Here is a 16,266-nt window from a genome sequence, read left to right on the forward strand (position 1 = left end):
TGCACATACATGTTCAGTACTGAAACGTTTAGTCATCATTCAACACCATAGCGGGAGAAAATTGTCAGTCACATATACACATAAAATGAAGCCAAGTTGTGACAGTGCATGATTGCGATCAAAATGTACGAACGTAAACCAGAGCACTCTTGTCCAAAGTTCGAATGCAGTCAGTCAAAAATTTCTCAAGTCATCAACCAGACAGACTAAAATGACTTGAAATATAAGATGGCCATGGTAGCCTTTGTGGGTACGGTATTAAGCCATTTCTCAGTGTCCTACAACTGTCCAGGTTTGAAGGCAACAGGACTACGATTTTTCAAGTTATTGTCTGGGCATATTTAATCAAACATAAACGGAAGTTAACGGCCATATTGTTTTACGTGCAAACTTGTAGGTGAAACAAATCGTAGCAATTAATCGTGCTGTCAAACCCACGTCCTGGCCTAAATACAATCAGTCAAGAGTCCCCAAGCTATTAGCCAGACAAGCAATCATAGACAACGGTAATTAAAAACAGCTTATAATCAAAACTGTCACATTTTTTCTCAAACTGCTTTAAATTTGCAGTGAAGAAATAAAGTGTTCGTCACAAAATGCCTATGTTCAACGCAACCAAATAAAACGACAATCTTCAACAGGGCTTTTTATCTTGAGCTTACTTGTAGTCGCTTCTGGTATTCTTGACCAAGTTGAATGAAAACACTAAAAATAAAAACGTAACTAAAAAGCAGTTTCATGTTGTCAGAATGAATTAGCAACTATAAGTCGATAAGTTTAGAAAACATCAATCAAGGCACAACTTCCAGAACATGATATATATCAAGAAAATCTTCTCAAATAACCACGTCAAAAAAATCACATAGTGATGGTAAAATTCAACATCCAGTACCCTCTGACACAGAAGGACTTAGTGAACAACACACCTATAGGCAGTGACATCATCAGTCTGTGTGTTCTAACCTATATACACATTTATGACATCAATTATATATGAGGTATGACCTAATAATGACATCACAGAAGCCCTGGGATGTCTGATACATATTTACCATTATTCCTGAGCATCAGGACATTTCAACACAAACCCACAAGACAATTCATGAACAAACAAACAAACAAACAGACAAATAGGTAAAAAAAAACAAACAAAAAAAACAAAAAAACAGTGAACAGTATCTGATTCTTCGTCTAAAATTTTCAAGACCAGAATTCTGTTCACAAGTGACTTATGCCTCCTGGGAAATAACACAAGTACAAAAAGTAGGGCAAATAATTACTCCAAGAGTATCCTCTTCTCTGGTTGTGTCGTCTTTACAAAAAACACCAACAAAAATCATTCTACAATGAATACATTTTCTTTTGCGTAAATTACACCTAGCACAAATTCTTAGAGACATTTGAACTTATTTTGCAAAATATCCGCTTTCTGTCATAGAGTTTTTACATAACACCAGAAGAAAAAAAAACCTCCCAACAAGAATTACAAATAATCTGATTACACGTATGTGACAAAGTTGATGAAAATAAGACTTCAAAATTTGACACTTAAATTTACTGGGGGAAGTAGCTGTCTAATAGCATCACAGCTGCCCATACCGTCAGAAAGGATGACTTTCAAAGTCGCATGATGATTTTCAAAGTTGCGTGATAATTTGTTACCACCAATCAAAATAGGATGGTCAAGGTCATAAATCATCATAGTTTTGAGGAGAATGAGCTTTTTTATACACTGGTCCAAACTTTGACATGTACTTCTTCACAAAATCTTTCGCCTTCGCTTTCACATTTTCATTAACCTCCAAATCTTCAGCATGACGACAATGCTTTAACTCCTTGGCAAGGACGTGATGGGTCAACTGAAAACAAAAGGAGGTTATTTTTGTTAACTTTTGCATACACACACGCACTGAAACTACAATATGGTCAAATCATCCATTTAGTTATTTATGAATAAACGAATGAATAAATGATTATACCACAATGACACATCGGCAATATTTCAAGCATATTTATAGTTATTTATGTTCTGATCTGAAATCACACATAGGCCATTACTGTCCAAGGGCGCTTATACATATCATCATCATTGCAAAAATGTATTTTTTACGAACACGTTCATAAAAGTCAAAGCATAGGCTACAATGCATTTTCTGCTGTGAAGTTACACTTTTCCCTTGCTTTTTTTATGCTTTTAACCGCACTTTTCAGAATTATCTGTTTCTTCTCCACACAAGGGACATTTTCATGCACCTCATAACACCGTTTTTGCAGGGGAAAATTTGACGTACCTTTCTTGCCAGGTGTTTGAAGTCGTCAGACGATGTTATGCGACCTAGGCGGCAGTCAGGTTTACGGAAAGGGTTGAGGTAGGTGACGATAAACTGAGACATCTGAAATGCAAAAGTAAACTGGATTGAAGCTGGACTCATATTAAAAATGGATGCATTACAACACTACAAATGGCATTACCTAAAGCCAGGTTGATTTTATTTACATGTAGTTATTTGAGTGGGGTTTTACTTATGCGACAGCTTCAAGCATTATGGTGGGAGGAAATCGGACAGAGATAGGGAAAGTAAACCCACGACCATCAACAGGTTGGTCTGACTGGCTGCCTTAAGTTCTTTTTTTTGGGGGGGGGGGGAGGAGGGGGGGGGGATTAGCACTCAAAACCATGTCACTTTCATGACAGAAGTCCAGACATGATGGTGGAGGAATAAACTAGAATGATCAGTGAAAATGATCATAACTTAAAGTCACCCTGAATTAATCACACCTTATTTCGCTGCTCCCAGGGCAACACTTTAAGAGCCCTTCTTTTTAATGAAACTGCAGTCAACAGATTTTGCATCCCACTTCTCACACCAACTTACCTTGTTTCTGAAGGATTCTTTGCTCCTCTTGGCAATCTCACTGGACGTGTCTGCAAGTGCCATAGTTGTTTTCTTCTTGGACTGCAATCAGAATTTCACAAAATTCTATTTTTGGTCAAAAAATTCCACTAGGGTACAGTATTTTTTAAAGAGATCCTTATCTGTTCAGTGCAAGTGTACTGTAGATATCTTTGATGGACCTCACCTGAACTTTTCATACGTGTACATAATAAATGCCACCGACATCTATCAGTCATACCTACAAGTCATCAAAACTAATCAATTTTTATGCATTTATTGATTTAATTGATGTTTTACGCCGTACTCAAGAATATTTCATTTGTATGACGGCAGTCCGCATTATGGTAAGAGTGAGCGAGTGAGCGGGTGCTTGGGGTTTTACGTGGTACTTAACAATGTCTCAGTCATATGACGACGAAGGAATCCTGCCTCCTTGTTGCAGGACGCATTTCCACCGCTCTTTTATCTCGTGCTGCCTTACTGAAGGCAAGTAAGCCGCCCCACCTGAGCCATTATACTGATACATTATACTGACTGGTCAACCTGTCGTTGAACTATCCCCTTCATGCTGAAGTTACAACTTCCTCTTTTAAGGTCTTAGGTGTGACTCGACCCAGGATTGACCCTGGATCTACCACTCCCGAAGCGGACACTCTACCAACTGTGCTATCGGGGCCGGTAAATGGCGAGAGGAAACAAGGCTTCATATATTTTAATGGCTTCTTCAAAATCGTAAACTTCTTTGATCAAAATGGGCCTTGTTTCTCAAAGCAATTGTATTTATTTATTTGGTGCAAATTGCCATACTGAAGCATTGAATGGAGGTAAGTAATATGCTTAGTGGTTTTCAGTGCCTGGAAAAAAACCAGCAACCTCTGGCAAGCCACTAATGAATTTTCCTACATGACTTACAGATAAGGACACACCGGAGTAGATCGATCTACTGAATTACGTTCTTGGGTGGGTTTGGCCAAAAAAATGATGTTCTGTCGGAAGTGTGCTCTACACACGAACACTGCCATGTTAAAAGATAGGCAAGTAGCCCTACCATGCAGTACAGCAGTGACGTCACTTTGACCCAACATGGAAATCGTGTATTGGTCACAGGCTAACGGCATGAATTGAGGCACACTTGACCATCCACAAAAACAATCTGGGATAGTGCACTCTGACAACTATTCCACAGATTTCTGACTGTCCACAACAATGGGCTGAATAGTCAGAAGAAATGAAGAGAGAAGCACAAAGACAAACTCTTCAGTTGGCTCAAAAAGTCAACATCCCAATGCACCAGTGATCGATGAAATCCAAAAACCGAATATCTTGCATTTGTTACCTTGCCCGTAGGTTCATCATGGGTGGGCGTGCCCAGGTCCATGTCATCGTGTTCACCTCCGTCCCAGCTTGGCGGGTCCCACTGGGTCTGCCTGAAAAAACACAACAGGGCAAATGTACCTAAAATTTTGATTATGACTAAAGTTGCTCCATTTGGTGGATTGCAAGAGTCTGAGAGTTTATTATTCTTTAATAGAAAGATGCTTGGTTTGTTTGGAAGGTTGGATGATGTTCTATTGGAATCATGTCAGTTTTAGCCCAGAAAGTAACATTTACTGAATTTTATTTGTCTCGATAAATGCACTGGAGTTGAATTTTTATAGCAAATACAACATCTCCTGTTTTCTTCTTTTACTTTCACTTATTTATTGTATTTGGGTTTACCACAGTATTAAAGAATATTTAAATTTAAAATAGATTCAACTCTTTACACTAAACTATACTAAAACTCATAAACTGAGTCCAATTAAACCATTTCAAAACTTCAGTTTCCTCAAATTTTAATAAACTTTCACACTGACCTGTTCAGAAAAATATATATGTATATATATATATATATATATAAACACACAGGACTCTAAACGGTGGAATGAAATGGTTGGAGAACGGAAGCCTTTCTTACTTGGTGACAGAGTGATAGTAATAGACCTTGCCCTCTGGGTCCTTAGCTGTCTTCCAGTTGGGTGGCAGTTTAACGGCCTTGGGGCGTGGGGGTGAGGGGGGTGGGGGGACATCCTCTACAACCTCAGGGGTGACAAGCTGCTGGTGGATCTGCACATGCTGAGGCAAATGCTGCACCTGCACAAGATTTTTGTATATATATATTTTTTTGATTCTTGTTTGTTTACTTTATTTATTTAATTGGTGTTTTACGCCATACTCAAGAATATTTCACTTGTACGATAGTGGGCTACATAATGGTGGGAGGAAACCAAGCTGGGGAATCTCATGACCATCCGCAGGATGCTGACGAGACCTTCGCAAATACAACCAGAGAAAATTGTTTTTTTCTAACACCATACTAAACAAATGTTCACTTAAGCCAGTGTAACAAGCCAGGTTCAACAACCAAAAGTATTTATTTAGTTAGTTAGTTGATTTACTCAAGAACATTTCACTTATACAACTATGACCAGCGTTATGGTGGGAATAAACTGTGCATAGCCTTGAGCCATGAGCTGGACTTGAACTCACACCGACCGCATAGGCGAGATGCTGCTGGTTCACTTGCGCTGTACAAGACATGGACGCCCACTAGACGGAAATTATATATATGTATGCATCTCTGTTTTTCCATTTAGCCATAAGTACCTTAATAGTGTATGAGTCATACAACATCATGTTTCTGATTTCTCTAAAATGGCGTATTCCAACGCAACTTAACAACTTCAGAGTAAGAGTTGATTTCTAGAGTTAGGAAGCATGTCAAAAAAAAAAAAAAAAAAAGGCCATGGTCACTGAGTTCTATTTAGACATCTTCTCAGAACTAACTAAAGTCAGATTATTGGTTGGGTTTCCTTTAAAATGTGACAAACTCACCTGTACCACCTGACCCGCTGAGCCCGCGGCAGGTGTGCTGGGATAGGTATGCTGCATCATCACACCCTGCGCCGTTTGCGTGTAATATACCTGCTGCACCGGTTGACCTGAGATGTACTGAGGCTGTGACGGAATATATGCTGTTGTTGTTGCCTTGGGAGCTGCTGTAGGGGCGGCGATATATGTGGTCTGCACCTGTTTGGTTTACAGGAAAGCTCCATGTTAAAGGCCATTCACAACAGACATGACAATTTGAGAAACTAAAAAACATCAACATCAGCGTCTAGTAAAGAGCGTGAAAAAGAGCAACAACAACAAGTTAGAATCAGTACCTGGTATGGTGCTGTAGGTGTTTGATACACCACATGTGTTCGTCCATCCACCACTGGCTGACTGACTGTAACCCCACCCATCTGGGTAACAGGGGTCGTCTCCACGGGGATTACATGGGCTTGAGGGTGAGTGACATGTGTCATCTCCGCGGCAACCGGGTGACCCCCCACCACACCCATGTCAACTGTGCTCTCAACACCTAGAAAAATAAAAACATACTTAATGATACTTTGAATGAGTGAGTGAGTGAGTGAGTGATTGGGGTTTAGCGTTGTACTTAACAATTTTTCAGTAATATGACGATAATGATACTTGGAAATAAAACTTCTGGTCAGGTACTGTGACAAATCTGAGGAGACAAGCAAAGACAGTGAGAGGTGGATTCTAAAATTATTAGTTGGTCACGGCTGATGTTCCTATCAACAATACATACTTCCTACAGCTTAGTCTTATATTTGATGTGCAAACATCGACATGACTGTTAATTTTGTTATAATCCTTTTAACCCAATTATACAAATGTCAGAGAAATTAGTTCAGGGCAAGTTCTTTGGAGTGAAGCACACTGGATTTCACATATGAGGTGAAGGCTTCTACATGTACAAGTATAAGAAGTTATAGATTTCTATGCGAGGTTATAGATTTCTATGTGAGGTTATATTCTTTTATGTTAGGTTATAGGCTTCTGAGGTTTACATTTCTCTGTGAGGTTACAGACTTTCATGTAATGTTACAGATTTATATGTAAGGTTATAGATATATATGTAAGGTTATAGATATATATGTAAGGTTATAGACTTCTGTATGAGGTTATAGGCTTCCATGCAAGGTTAGACTTCTATGTGAGGTTATCAACATTTATCTGCAGTTACAGACTTCCACGTGAGGTTAAAAACTTCCATGTGAGGTACTCTTACACTTTTATGCAAGGTTTTCATTTCTGTGTGAGGTTACTGACTTTCATGCGATGTTTTCACTTCCAAGTCAGGTTCTAGGTACACATAAATATAAATTTTGCAAAACTCACCTGGAACTTGTGCCACATGACTGGGAGTCATTGCAGAGGGTAGCGTGGTGGGAACTGTGCTGGAAACGTAGTTCACCTCATGCTGAGCATGTACAGGATAGTTTGGATCATGTACAGCAACAGGATAGTTCGGATCTGCTTGCAGTCCACCAGCATAGTTCGGATCTGCTTGCAATCCAGCAGCGTAGTTCGGATCTGCTTGCAATCCAGCAGTGTAGTTCGGATCTGCTTGCAACCCAGGAGCATAGTTCGGATCAGGTTGTATTGGGGTGACCTGATAGTTTGGATTCACTTGAACTGGAGTTCCGTAGTTTGGGTCATGCTGTACTAGGGTGTATCCGGGATCTTCTGCTGGATAGTTTGGATCATGCGGCATTGCCACTGTGTAATTGGGGTTGGCTATGGGAGCACTATGTAACGCCTGCAAGGCAGCTGCATAGTTCGGATCTGCTGCAAGGGCAGCCATAAAGTTCGGATCTTTCCGAACTGCGTCTGCAAAATTTGAATCCTGCTGCAAAGCTGCTAAGAAGTTTGGATCCTGAATTGCTGCTACGTAGTTCGGATCTTGGTAGCACTGCTCAGTGGAATAATTCGAATCCACACCAAGCTGCTGCTGTTGTAGATAAGCCTCTTGTTGACGTTGTAATTCAGCCATTTTTTCATCCTTGGCTTTGACTTGGGCTTCGAACAATTGCCGACGTTTTTCCTTTGACATTTTAGGTGGAGTGGGTAGAAGTGTCCTCCTGCAAATCAGTGTTAACAAACATTAATTTTCTTGCAGTTATTTATAGTAAATTTTGCCCCAAAACTGCATTTTTTAAAGGTAAATAAATGCCATACAATATTACTTTCGGAGGTGATACAATTCTGAAGTTGTATATCATCCTCCTTTCTCAATAAAACCTCAAAACACCTTTCTAAGATCAACAGAACTGTCAGAATCTGGCGAAATGTGCAACTCCTGGTCATTAACTGTACTCCCTTGAATGATGTTTAACACTTTACTTAATAACATTTCACAATAAAATATGATGCTGGTAAGTTTTCTGAGAGGAGATAACCAGTATGCCTGAGGTAAAAAAACCAACAGCCTTTACACAGTAACAGGAAAACTTTCCAACGTGCTAAACATGTACAGTGATTTTACTTGATGAGCTAGTTTAATGTGTATGTGGTATTGATGAAGGGTAGGTAATCTGAAAAATCACATACATGTAAACGTTTTGGTTTGTGTAATCTTTTTTGCCACAAAATGAAAACACAAACCTAGAGCTATCAGAATCACGCCTTCGGTCCCGCTCACGCTCACGGTCACGGTCTCCACGGCTACGGTGACGGGAGGATTTATAATAGCCTCTGTCTGGTGAATCATGACGCCTTTTTCTGTCATACCGATCTCGGTCACGATCCCAGTCTCGATCTCGATCTGTAATATAGCAAAATGATTAAAATGGCATCTTAAATGTGATCAACACTATCATCAATCTGATCGAGGTGTTATGATAAATGCGATCAATACTGTACCATCAATCTGATGAAAGTGGTATACTCAATGTGATCAAAGCGGTATCCTCAATGTGATCAATACTGTACCATCAATGTGATCAAAGTGGTATCCTCAATGTGATCAAAGCGGTATCCTCAATGTGATCAATACAGTACCATCAATCTGATCAAAGTGGTATCCTCAATGTGATCAAAGTAGTATCTCAAATGATCAACATTGTATCCTCAATGTGATCAAAGTGGTATTCTCAATGTGAGCAACACTGTATCATCAATGTGATCAACAAAGTATCATCAATCTAATCAAAATGGTACATTCAACATCTTCAAAATGTTATCATCATTGTGATCAACATCATATGATCCAACTGGTAAAACTGACATTATCAAGCATTATACGTACACCATTTGTAAATTTCAGCATACCGAGATTTTCCTCTTTATGTACATGTACTTGGCTTACAAATGATTTCAATAATTGTAAATTTAAGTTACCAAGATTTTCAATACTTACTGTTACTGAGTTCTTTGCCACTTGTAAACTGAGCATACTGTTATTTGCATTACTGATATTTTCAACTAAGACATTTTCAGCACACAAAACTTACCAAGTTCTCGTTCAGTTCTCTTCCTCTCCTCAACTCTCTCCTTCTTGGGAATCTTGAAAAGTTCCTGCAATTATCAAGTTTTATCTAGATATATTTCACCATTCATTCTCGGCACAATAAAAAAACGTAGATCAATTCAGAAAGCATATTCACAGAAACATGTAGCTGTAGCCCACTAACTGATAGCATGTGAAACCGCGCACGTGAAACCGCGCATGTGAAACCGAGCATGTGAAACCGACAGTCAAGACACCATTAATTTTGCCAGCAAGGAGCATATTGGTGGCGTACAACACGGAGGCTTCACTTAACATTACATGCATTTAGAGTAACCAGCCTTAACGTAACTCTCAAAAATTACTACATATACTTAAAATTATGCTCTAAGTTCAGGGTAAATTTTTTCATACCTTTAATGGGTGCATGTCATGGGGAGTTGGAAACTGGATGTTAAAAATATGTGATTTAGTATTTTTTCTTTCTTAATCAACATCTATATTATTCAGCTGGATATTTGGCAATAATATAATATTAGATATAATTCCACAATTCCCCAAGTTTTACCCAAATTATGACACTCAAAGCGGCGCCAAACTAAAAGACTTTTATCTGACTCCAACCATACCCGTACCTGACAAAAGCCTACATAATTGAGGCTCTTTGGAACAATGGAATTATTTTTGCACCAAGGCAAACAAAATTTTACACCACCCACCTTAAGGTCACTCCATTTCTTCAACAATGATGAAGCTAACGACACAATTTCTGAAGAATCAGTTTTGCTGAAAGTCTTTGCTGCCTCTGAATTATCTTGTTTAGACGAATCTGCTTTCACTGTTTCACTTTCTGAGGATTTATCCGCTTTTGTTTCCTCTGAACTGTCCTTGTTGTCAGAAACTACAGATTTCTCTGTATCAATATCCTGTGGTTTGCTCACTTCTGACTGGCTGCAATCCAATTGGTCAGTTTTCACATTTTCTGATTGGTCAGTTTCAACAGCCACTGATTGGTCCATATTTTCAACTTCTGATTGGTCAACTTTAGCACTCTCCACTGCCTCTGTTTTCAACGAGATTTCTGATTGGTTGCTTTTACCAGGGTCTGATTCATTAGGATCTTTAGCTGCCGATTGGTTATCAATGTCAAGCTTCTTCAGTTCAGTCAATCCTTTGTCTGTGGAGCCCTCTGCTGGGACTATACCTTCCACTTTATCCCTCACATCACTTGATGGGTGAACAATATCGTCAGTGATACTGTCAGGTTTTGTAATTTCCTTCATTTCACCAGAAATCCTAACATCTCCACAACAACTGTCAGATTCTTTACTTTCTTTACTTTCACTTTCAGCCACAAGATCACTCTTTTTAGAGTCACTGGAAGTATCTGTAGATATTTCACCTGAAGCTTCAGTTGAAACAGATTCTGGCTTATAATCACCACCTTCTGTTTCACTCGAAGTCCCAGCAGCCTGCGTTTCTTCACTTTTAACTTCATCTGAAGTCTGCATGTCTTCTTTCTTTTCACAAACAGGTGAAACCACATCATCAGATTTAGGATGTTTTTCATCATCTTCCTGTTCAGATTTATCAGAATCTTTGACAACACTGTGTTCAGATTTATCAGAATCTTTGACAACACTGTGTTCAGATTTATCAGAATCTTTAACAACACTGTGTTCAGATTTATCAGAATCTTTGACAACACTGTGTTCAGATTTATCAGAATCTTTGACAACACTGTGTTCAGATTTATCAGAATCTTTGACAACACTGTGTTCAGATTTATCAGAATCTTTGACAACACTGTGTTCAGATTTATCAGAGGTTTGAGGATCTTGTTCAGATTTATCCTGAGCTTGAGCAACCTCTTCACATTTAGATGCAACAGAATCTTGAACACTTTGTTCAGATTTAGCCATGGTTTGAGGCCCTGTATCAAGATTTCCAGAAGTTAGAACATCACTTTGACTAACACCTTCATTTTCTGACTCCTGTTTCGAGGAGGAATCAGCCTTCTGTTGAATTTCTGATTGCCCACTATCAAAATCCATGTAAAGTTTACTTGTTTCTTCTACAGCAAGATCCATGGCTTGTTTTCGGGCGTTCGATTCGACGACCACGTTGAGCAAGGATATTTCAAAATTCCGCCCGTTTTCGTTGAATTTTCTGAACCACCTTGACTCGAGCTCACTCGACTGCTTTCAGACAATTCACTATCAGAACTCGTTTCGTCTGCAAACTTGACCCGTTTTCTCGTTGCTCTCTCTTCCCCGTTTGGCAACATCAGAGTGCCCGACCTTGAAACCGTTTCATTGGTCCCCTCCGGTTCAGCATCTTTGTCACCCTGTTCCATCTCATTCGCCCATCGTTCCACAACTGCCAATATTTTACTCTCTTTCAGGATAGTCTTGTTAGAGATTGGCAACAATGACAGTGTGTTTAAAATCTGAAAGGACAATAACAACAAAAACATTTACAAAAAAACTGAAATGTGAGTTTTATTCTGAATTCACCTGGATTTTGCTCAGAACTTTTTCTAATTTAAAGATTTTCACATGATGTCCAAATTATGTCTCCAATGTTGACATACAGAAACATGATTTAATGCTGTTGTTTTTAAGCATGGATTTGATCGATTTACCAAAATGAGTTCAATAACTAGTGACCTGTGGTATCACTTTGATGTCCTGGCCCACCTATCCTGATGTGTGCAAGATGGCTCCACCTTCCCATTCCCCTCTGACTCTTCTGTAGACTTACCTGGAGTTTGAGATCTCGAAACCCACCATCCCGATGTGTGCTATGTGGTCCCACCTTCCCATTCCCCTCTGACTTTACTGTAGACTTAAATGGAGTTTGAGATTTCAGGACCGCCTATTTCCATGAGTGCCATGTGATCCCACTTTCCCATCCCCCTCTGACTCTCCTGTAGACTTACCTGGAGTTTGAGATCTCGGGACCCGCCTATCCCGATGTGCGCCAGGTTGCCCACCTTCCCATCCCTCTCTGACTCTATTATAGACATACCTGGAGTTTGAGATCTCGGGACCCGCCTATCCCGATGTGTGCCATGTGGTCCCACCTTCCCATCCCCCCAGTGATTCTACTGTAGACTTACCTGGAGTTTGAGATCTCAGGACTCGCCTATTTCCATGAGTGCCATGTGGTCCCACCTTCCCATCCCCCTCTGACTCTACTGTAGACTTACCTGGAGTTCGAGGTCTCGGGACCCGCCTATCCCGATGTGTGCCATGTGGTCCCACCTTCCCATTCCCCTCTGACTCTACTGTAGACTTACCTGGAGTTCGAGGTCTCGGAACCCGCCTATCCTAATTTGTGCCAGGTGGTCCCACCTTCCCATCCCCATCTGACTCTACTGTAGACTTACCTGGAGTTTGAGATCTCGGAAGCCACCATCCCGATGTGCGCCAGGTTGCCCACCTTCCCATCCCCCTCTGACTCTACTGTAGACTTACCTGGAGTTTGAGATCTCGGAACCCACCATCCCGATGTGTGCCAGGTGGTCCCACCTTCCCATCCCCCTCTGACTCTGCTGTAGACTTACCTGGAGTTTGAGATCTCGGAACCCACCATCCCGATGTGTGCCAGGTGGTCCCACCTTCCCATCCCCCTCTGACTCTTCTGTAGACTTACCTGGAGTTCGAGTCTCGGAACCCGCCTATCCTGATTTGTGCCAGGTGGTCCCACCTTCCCATCCCCCTCTGACTCTACTATAGACTTACCTGGAGTTTGAGATTTCGGAACCCACCATCCCGATGTGTGCCAGGTGGTCCCACCTTCCCATCCCCCTCTGAATCTACTGTAGACTTACCTGGAGTTTGAGATTTCGGGACCCGCCCATTCCGATGTGCGCCAGGTTCTGACTCTACTGTAGACTTACCTGGAGTTTGAGATCTCGGGACCCGCCTATTCCGATGTCTGCCATCCAGCTCCACAGTAACGGTAATCCATGATAGTCAAGAAAAAGACGCAGACAACCTGGCTCTGAAGTACCCTGCAAACCAAGCAAATTCCAGAGTGAGTGCGCGCTTGGGATTTAACGACATACTTAACAATTATTCAGTCATATGACGACCAAGGAATCCTTAGAGTGCATGTAATGTGCCGCCTTGTTGCAGGACGGATTTCCACTGCTCTTTTATCTAGTTCTGCTTCTAGTTCACTGAGACGCCTCACCGAAGGCAAGTAAGTCGCCCTGCCCGAGCCATTATACTGATACGGGTCAACCAGTCGTTGCACTATCCCCTTCATGCTGAACGCCAAGTGAGGAAGTTACAAATTCCTCTTTTAAGGTCTCAGGTGTGACTCGATCCAGGATTGACCCTGGATCTACCACTCCCAAAGTAGATGCTCTACCAACTGTACTATCTGGGCCAGTAAGCAAATTTAGAGAATCCCAAGCTAAATATGCACAAGTTATCCATGGAGCAAAGCTAGTTTTTTGAACAAGAGAGACCATAAACCTGAATTTTAATAGGACTCGACAATATTTCAAGCAGTTATCACATAGGTTAAATAACTAGCTGCTGAGGTATGCGTATGATTCAGGCATGAAGAGCCAGGCCAACATCAATAACCAATTGGCATCCATGGAACATATTAAATATGTAAAACATATACATGGATCAGACTGGTTCCCAATCTTTATCAGAGGTTCCAAAACTCAAAGTCAATAAAATGTTCCACAAGTCAAAGACCAAAGTCAATAACTAATTGGAATCAATGGAACGTATTAAATATGTAAAACGCATACATGGATCAGACTGGTTTCCAGTCTTTATCAGAGGTTCCACAAAGTGAATCTGCATACAAAATTTTGTCCCAAATGAACAATATTCAAAGCAGTTACTGCAATCACTGTGGTCAGGTCCACCGTGGGGTATTAGTCAAAGTTGTCTCCCTTTATCAGATCTCCTGAATTTGGATGCCTGTCCTGGTTTTGGCATAAAAAGAGATACATTTACCACAGTTCTTTTACCACCTAATATTTAACAAGTACAGAGAGCAAGATTTCATGGCTGCATACTACTAAACACTATTTTGCCTGGCCTAGAATAATCAAACAGTTCTTGCTTTTTGTGAGGTTCAAAGAAAACAATGGCTGCTATTCATCAAATGCTTCATCAATCGTTGAGACAAAAACAACTTGACCTTGTCTCAGCTGTTGACCTTGGTCTATCACTCATACACTCACCTGTATTATATTAAGAACAGCTGATCTATGGTCATCGCTCTCTGCTCTGACCATCAGTCGGCACAGTTTGAGGACATGTTCTTTGTTTTTCATCCCATCCAAGCTGGTCATTTCTTCAATCTCCTCATCGAGCTGTGGAGCAAAAATAGAAAAATACTCTGTGAACATTGAAACATCTCGGAGAGTGCATTGGTGACAATCACTCTGCTGTGCTAGTATGTTTATCACTAGGCCATGGAGGGCCCTTTTTCACATATGTTAGCGGTCAGGTTTTTGAGTGCAAACAAGAGCCCTCAGGGTAAACCCCCACCTTCCCCACGTGTCTGACAAACCTCTGCTTACATGTACACCTACCGGCAAAATAGCAAAACCTGCATTTGAGCTTAAAAGAGAAAAAACATAAAAATGAAAACTTATTTGCAAATATGATCTTTAATATTTTTTTTCAAGAGAAAAGGGTATTTGAAAATATTTTGTATGGTGGGTATTTGGGACCAACTTTTGGTATTTATCGTTGCATAATAATGTTTTAAATAAGGATGTGATGCTTGTCTAATAAATTTATTTGCATGTAAATTTGTTGTTTATATTGAAACATATGCATTTAACCTAAATTAAGATACTATTTATGAACATATTAAAGATATATTGAGATATTGATCCAAATTGAGGTTAAATACATTTGTTAGCTGAAAAGAACAAATTCTGGTGCAAAAATATTTATTAAACCTGTGTTATATCCTCATTTATGACATTAATAAACAAAGACTATAAATACCAAAATGTGGTCCCAAATACCCACCATACAAAAATTATTTTCAAGTGTCTTTTTCTCCTTAAGAATAAAACAGAATAAATATTGAAGGCCACATTTAGGAATAACTTTTCGCACTCTTTCATCGGAACTTTGTCATTTTTATGTTTTCTCCACCTTTAAGATCTCATTGGTTGAGACCACAGCGAGTCACCAATACAACCATCTATGCTAGCAGCGCCCCCTTGAGGCAGGGGAAAAATTCCATATTAGAAGGTGAAAATGAACCATATCCTTGTTTGAGAAACTTCCTAGCTGGGCATTCACGGTCTGCCCCTTCTTACCATCTGATCATCAAACAGCTCTCTCTTCTTTTTCTCCGCTGCCAGTTTCTTTTTGGACTTCAGTGGCGTTGATTTGGTACCTCCCAGAAAACCACGGCAACTGTCTGCTCCACAATAGCACTTCTGGGCTTCTTTTCTGTAACAGAAACACCATAGATCAATATATCAAGGCTCAATAATGTAGGAAAACCGTGGAAAAGGAAAAAGGAAAGGTGTCTCCCCACTTAACATATATCCTTAAAATCTGATATATTAAAACCGTTTTACTCCCTCCTATCCTCCTGGACAGTGCTTCATGGTCTTTCATATGACACAGTTCATTTTAGTGCTTTATTTGCCTTTAAATCAACTCTCTTGAATTATGTTCAAACTAAAATCATACACACCCATATCTCTCAAAGTGATAGTCAAATGTGAGTTCTTCCCCTTCTCTGATGAACTCTTTAGTAAAAAATCCTACTCTCAGCTCCCCATTCACAGTCCACTGTAAGAAAAAAAATATTTTAATATCTTAGAGAATTCCTTGTTTTTATATTGATTTCCTTCAATATTTGAATTGATGTATTTATTTCCATCACTTCCGGGGTTCACAGAAGTCATATTTACGCGTACCGACCACCATCTCCTGGGCAAAATTGAATTTTCCTTTCAACTGAAACTGATTTCTGTTTTTTGGTTTCGACCGGCCATTTGAGATACTAAAATTGAAT

The 16,266-nt window shown here is 40.0% G+C and overlaps 1 protein-coding gene across 1 annotated transcript in view; it reads right to left on the reverse strand.

Annotated features, from left to right (window-relative positions):
* Nucleotides 1–1,239: 1,239 nt before the first annotated feature.
* The window catches only part of LOC135464899 (uncharacterized), a 46,544-nt gene continuing 31,517 nt past the window's right edge, over nt 1,240–16,266 (reverse strand). The window contains 16 exon segments of the mRNA XM_064742466.1: nt 1,240–1,859; nt 2,292–2,393; nt 2,877–2,957; nt 4,234–4,324; nt 4,855–5,030; nt 5,772–5,966; nt 6,104–6,303; nt 7,131–7,873; nt 8,397–8,556; nt 9,245–9,308; nt 9,960–11,329; nt 11,332–11,689; nt 13,145–13,258; nt 14,459–14,590; nt 15,557–15,692; nt 15,943–16,040. Of these exon segments, the coding sequence (XP_064598536.1) occupies nt 1,689–1,859; nt 2,292–2,393; nt 2,877–2,957; nt 4,234–4,324; nt 4,855–5,030; nt 5,772–5,966; nt 6,104–6,303; nt 7,131–7,873; nt 8,397–8,556; nt 9,245–9,308; nt 9,960–11,329; nt 11,332–11,689; nt 13,145–13,258; nt 14,459–14,590; nt 15,557–15,692; nt 15,943–16,040 (4,191 nt within the window). The 3' untranslated portion in view covers nt 1,240–1,688.

Source organism: Liolophura sinensis, chromosome 4, assembly GCF_032854445.1.
Source record: "Liolophura sinensis isolate JHLJ2023 chromosome 4, CUHK_Ljap_v2, whole genome shotgun sequence".
Classification (NCBI taxonomy): domain Eukaryota; kingdom Metazoa; phylum Mollusca; class Polyplacophora; order Chitonida; family Chitonidae; genus Liolophura; species Liolophura sinensis.